The sequence below is a fragment of the Geospiza fortis genome, unplaced genomic scaffold, assembly GCF_000277835.1.
Source record: "Geospiza fortis unplaced genomic scaffold, GeoFor_1.0 scaffold66, whole genome shotgun sequence".
Classification (NCBI taxonomy): domain Eukaryota; kingdom Metazoa; phylum Chordata; class Aves; order Passeriformes; family Thraupidae; genus Geospiza; species Geospiza fortis.
In genome coordinates, this window is record NW_005054312.1 from 8,771,538 (window position 1) to 8,777,323 (window position 5,786).

At 48.7% G+C, this 5,786-nt stretch overlaps 1 protein-coding gene across 1 annotated transcript in view; it reads right to left on the reverse strand.

Annotated features, from left to right (window-relative positions):
• Nucleotides 1–3,761: 3,761 nt before the first annotated feature.
• Nucleotides 3,762–5,786, reverse strand: part of SLC25A22 (solute carrier family 25 member 22) — a 47,745-nt gene continuing 45,720 nt past the window's right edge. Inside the window, exons 10-11 of the mRNA XM_005419576.2 lie at nt 5,723–5,786; nt 3,762–4,887 (exon numbers count right to left, since the gene is read on the reverse strand). The exon at nt 5,723–5,786 is cut by the window's right edge and continues 13 nt beyond it. Of these exons, the coding sequence (XP_005419633.1) occupies nt 4,734–4,887; nt 5,723–5,786 (218 nt within the window). The 3' untranslated portion in view covers nt 3,762–4,733. The remainder of the gene's footprint in view (nt 4,888–5,722) is intronic.

Consider the following 5,786-nt stretch of genomic DNA (forward strand, 5'->3'; position numbering starts at 1 on the left):
CCGCTGCGCGCCCCGCGCACGGCCCTGCCCGGAGTATGTGTAATTAAAATCCATAAACCGGACCTAAAGCTGAGCGTGGGAATCCCGCAGCGCGGGGCTCGGCCGCACCCGCTCCAGCCGGGGCTTCCCGGAGCTGGAAACCCCCGGGCCATGTCCAGATGTTTATTTTAATCCTTCTTCTCCCTACTGCTTTGGCTTGCACGCCAAGGCCGTGCTGCCAAAAATGACAAACCAACAAAGGCCGAAGTGCGAGCACCGAGGCAGAGGCGAAGCAGCCCATGGCCCCGACAGGAGGTGGGTCGAGGGTAGCAACAGCGACCGTCCGGCTCTTCCCTGAGCCCTTGGAGCTCTGTGGGGAGCAGCAAAAACAACCCAAACTCCCTGAGAGGTTTTTCCAGTTCCTTACCCAAGGACCAGGAAGGGGTGGAGGGGTCAGTGTGGCTGAAGCATGGGACTGCAGCCTTTTTCCCAATGTGCACCTTGTTTTTGAGGAAATTTCTTTTTCCAGGAACTCCCTACTGCCTACTAGGCACTCTACATGGTTTTTCAGAACACTGCCTGTTGTTTCCCAGGAAATCCCCCACTTCCTTCCTAAGAAGTCCCCCGTTGCTCTCCAGGAAATTTCCCAGTTGCTTTGCAAGCTATTTCCTCCTTGTTTCCTGGGAAATGTCTTCACTGCTTTCTAGAGTCCTCCATCCCTGTCTACGATTTTTCCCTCTGCTTAGAGGATGGATCTCCATTGCTTTCCTGGGAAATTTCCCCATGACTGTTACTCCCTGGTGAGAAGAAAGCTCATGTGTTTACAAATATTTGCTGGGTGAAGGTTGGATGTTAATGTTATTGAAATGGGTCCCAATGTCTCTGCTGACTTTGGGCAGCAGGTTTGTAGCAGAGTTCAGGCAGTTCTGCTCCTGAAACAGACAAGGGTCCGCACTGCCGGAGTTTCTGAACTTTAGGGTAAAATGGTAGGTTCAAGGCGGGATATGTGGGAGGTGGTTCTGGAAGGCTGAACCTTCCTGGTGCCTCAGCCAATGGGGAAAGGGAGAGGGCAACAGGCAGCCGGGAGTTCAGGATAAAAGGAGGGTGCACTCTTTGAAACCTCCAGAGAGAAAACACCACAGGTGTCTGCCCTGGTGGGGTTTCCCACTTTATTCGAATAAAGTTGAAGAACTCCTCTGCCTCCTTTTTGGACACAAACATCTGGTGTTTGTGGATTTTCCTCACACTGGGAAGCAAGAAATTATTTCCCAAGAAGTATCATTCATCCTCTCCAGGCAATTCCCCTTTTGCACCACCAATTCCTCCTTTGCATTCTGTGAAATTTCCCCTCTCGGAAATGTCACTGTTACTTTCTTACACAATGTCACTTCTGCTTTTCAGGAATTTCCCAGGTATTTGAGGGAATTTCCTCCTTGCTTTCATGGAATTTCCCTACTTTTATTTCTAGGCTATCCCCCCTATAGCCTTGTAGGAAATTCCCCCATTGCTTTCTAGAAATTTCCTGAGTATTCCCCCCTTTGTTTTCAATGACTTGCCCCTAGTTCTCACATGGAATTTCCTACATTGTTTTACAGAAATTGTCTTGTCCCCTTTGTTATCCAGGATATTCAGCTTTCTAGGATGGTTTCCTTTTGTGCTCCAGGAATTCTCCTCTTGGTTGCCAGGATTTTTCCTTTTATTTTGCAGGAATTTCCCCCCAGGGTTTTAGGAAATTTCATCTTTCTGTTGCATGAAATTCCACAAGCCAGAACTGGCTCGAGCACCTGAACCCAGGACAGGGGCATTGAGCAGATCCAGCAAAATGTATTTAAGGGCAGTGAACACCATGAAACCCAAAGAGGAGCCAGGAGAGCCAGCTCAGGGTGGGAGCAATGGACAAGGCTGACATGGGCAAGGTAAGGCTGGAAAGGGCCCAGGTGGGTGGAGGGACCCTCTGCCAGAGGAACAAGTGGGAAGAACAAGGAGTGGTGCTGGCTGCTGGCTCCTGCCCCAGGGACAAGCAGCACCTGCAGGGAGGGGAGCAGAGGCATGTTTATTTACTTTCATTCCTCAATGCTGCAATCAGTGCAGAGTGGTTTCAGTTAATAGGTGATTAATTCAATTGATGGGAATTCTCACATTTAATCTTTTTTTTTTTTTTGCAAGCAGGACCCTGCCTGCCTGGAGAGGGGGGTACCTGTCCTGCACAGCCACAGCTGTTATCCCCTGCCACCTGCCTAGGTCCTGCTGGCTCAGGGACATGTCCAGGAAGCTAAAAATCAGCGTCATTTAGGTCACCAGCTCCTGCACAGTGGAAGAAGAGCTGGAGATTTCAGGAGAAAGAGTCAGTTTTACAAAGAGGTTTTTAAAAGCATTCTGAAGGACAAGGAGAGCTTTCCCTGAATCTCAGCCCTTCACTGCACCAAATTTTCCTCCAAATTTAACCCCACCAGACAAACCTGCACCCCACACACATTCCTGTAGCCACAAGTCACCCATTTTCCAGGGACAATCCTTGCAGGAAGAAGGGCAAGCTGAAACCCCACGAGTTTTATCATCAAGGTCTCTTTTGGGGACCCTCCCTGTAAATCAAAAAGCAGCAAGGAATGGGGCACCTTAAAGAAAAAAATAAAATAAACCTTTCTCTTTTAATCCACCCAAGGGAAATCCAGAGCAAGAGCAGCATCACAGCACTACACATAGCACAGACATCTATCATTGCCTTTGCACAGATTCCTTCCCAGATACACGGAGAAGTCATTAAGAAAAAAGAAAAGAAAATTATTCACATATGCGAAGTGACAAGTAACAAATCAGCCACAGAACAACTTTTTCAAAGAGAAAAAGAATGCATCAAGGAAGAAGGCCCTCAACAATACACGTTTCACAAAAATCTAACCAAAGAACGTTGAAACAGAGGTGGTTTTCTTTTAAACATTAAAAACAAGGATATTTAAAAAATTAATTTAAATACACATTCAAAACACAAACACCAAGCAGGCGCCTGGAGAATAAAGCAACAAGAAGGAATGAAAAGTGAATTCAATCAGTTTAATTTCAACACCAAAGTTGGGTGGATCGCACCAAATGGAATAAATAACGGAGAAGATCACACTGGGTTGGTAGATCTCACACTTAAGATCATTTCAGCTAGAATTAATTACACAGCCCAAGAGAGTACTGAATGAGGAATTCCTCTGACAAGTGATATTAGCTGGGGCAGTGTCCCTTTGACAGAGCAGGCTGTAGGTGTGGATTTGCCCCCTGCCACCCACCACTGATCCCCACGCAGGGAGCAAACAGGCTGTTCTTGTGATGCACGGGACTCACCCCCTCCAGTGATGGACACACAAACAGCTCTCTGCTCAGAGAATGTCCACCCTCTGCCTCTTCCACACCCACTGGCTCCAGCCACACCCAAGGCAAACATCAGAGCACAACCAGACCTTGTGTTCTCACCTGGCAGGGTGAGCCCACAGGTGCAGCATTTCTACTGCTGCTTCATGGGCTTGGGCAGTGCCAGAACTGGAGCCAGTGCCTCCTTCCACACACCTGGGGTCAGGCTGGGAAAAAATCAGATCAGCTGATCTACACCTGCAGCCACAGCTTTATCACTCTAGGGGTGGGCAGACTCACGGAATGTAAGTGGCTTCTTTTTGTTTGGTTTTTCCTCCCCACAACCCTGAATAAAAAAAAAACAAAAACCAAAACCCAAACAGAAAAAACCTAAAAACAAACAAACAACCAAAAAAACCCCAAAATAAAACTAAAGAAAATCCCCACAAAACAGAACAACCCCCCCAAAAAACCAAACTAATAAAACAAAAACAAACTAAAAAAAAAAACCAAAACTAAAACAAAACAAAACAAAAAACCCCACCCTTAAACAAAAATAACTTGATCCCAAGTTCCTCTCCCTTCCGTGCCTGTAGCCAAGCAGGGAAGCACCTTTGGACATTCATGTGATCCCACAGACATGTTCCCTACAGAGCAAACACCTTATTTCCGCACCTCACCCAGATGTGCCTGTGACACCTAGTTAGGAGGGACATCCCTTTGTTTTAAAACAAAAATAATTACAAAATCAATAGGAACAGTCAGAATTCATTTAAGTCCAACTAGTTTTTAAAAAGGGAGAAGAGAGGACTGAAGGTTTCCAGGCCAAGGAACTTGCCAGAGCCAGCATCCCCCCCACCCTTGCCTCCAGCAGCAATGAGTTAAGCCCCCTTTGTGCAGCATTCACTCTTGACCCGAGGTCAGCAGAGCCGAGGAGGTGCTCAGGGGACACAGCTGCCCCTCCAGCTCCTCCTCAGATGGCTGGCAGCTCCAGGTAGAAAGGGAAACTGAGGTGGATGAGACTGAAGTTACTTCTTTCCCATCTCTCCTCCTCCCCAAGACTGAGAGGAGACTTCTGGGTCTGCACGCCCAGTCTGTGCTTACCAGTGTCCTTAAGAATGACAATTTAAAACCAAAAAGTGGGAAATTAAAAAGAGAGAGAGGTTGAGAGAGAGAGAGAGAGAGAGAGGGAGAGAGGAATAATTAAGTATTGTCCGTGGAAGGAGCAGGAGGGGCAGGTTCCAGAGGCGGCAGAGAAGGGACTCTCTCCCTCCCCAGTCTGCCCATGTGGGCCCCAGGTCCCTTGGCAGCCCTGCCGAAGCCTTTGTGCTGTTGCTGGGACATGGATGGACAGGGATGGCGAACACGGGGATGGATCCGGCGCTGCAGAGGGCGGGGGCACAGGCAGCCCCGCAGGGCTAGGCCCGGCGCTTGGGGAGCAGGTCCAGCAGGAACTCCGCGATGCCCACGAAGTACACGACTTGTGCAATGCCGAAGAGAGGAGCAATCACCAGGGCTCGGCAGTAGGCCCCTTTGAAGAAGGCCGTGGGCCCTTCCCTCTGCCAGATCTTCCTGGGGAGAAATGGCACAGACAAGTAAGTGTCCATCCCACCCCCCCACTGTGCCAGGAGAGCCCCTGGCCATGCCCTGCCTTTCTGCCTCCCTCCAGAGACTAAACCTGAGCAAGTTGCCTGGCACAGCCCCCATGGCAAATCACCCATCACTGCCCACGTGCTCTGCAAGTGGCCATGCAGACATCTGCCCCATCCCTGCATCTGGCTAGATGCAGGAGTGGCTGCCTCTGTCCAGAAGTACAGCTAGGACAACCCCATGCTTGCATCAAGAGATCCCACTGCTCAAAAGCTCCCTCAGCATGGGACAGAGACAGATGGCAACAGATTCTGGCTACCACTGGAATACAAAAGCAGAAAAGTTCCTTTGTGTTTTGAAGCAGCCAGACCATAGTTTAGCAAAGGATCTGAGGATAATTCAGCTGGGGGCAGCACACTCTGGCAGTGTTTCTGCAGACACTGTGCAGAGCAGTCCCAGGAGGGATATGAGACTCAATACTGTAGGATTTTCCAACAGTGGGGCCTTGAGACGGACTACAACATTGCCTCCCTTTGCAGAAATAAAATCTCAGTGTTATGACTACTGAGGTTTGGACAGAAGTATTTAAATATAACTGCTATATTTTTCTTGCTCAATATAGGAAGAAGTTCTCTTTAATAAAACTATATTTATACATCTACTCATATATCTATATATATCTCCAGATAGACAGATAGATTGATAAAAGCACAGGGACAGAGGGAACATGAAGCACAGCTTCTGGTTGGGTCTAGAAGCTGCACTGCCTGCCTGGCCAAACACCTGATGTGATGCCTCTGGTCCTGAGGAACCTTACTTGGTGCAGTCCAGGATCCCCGAGTAGGTGTCCTCATTGACTCCTCTCTGCAAGGACTGCAGCC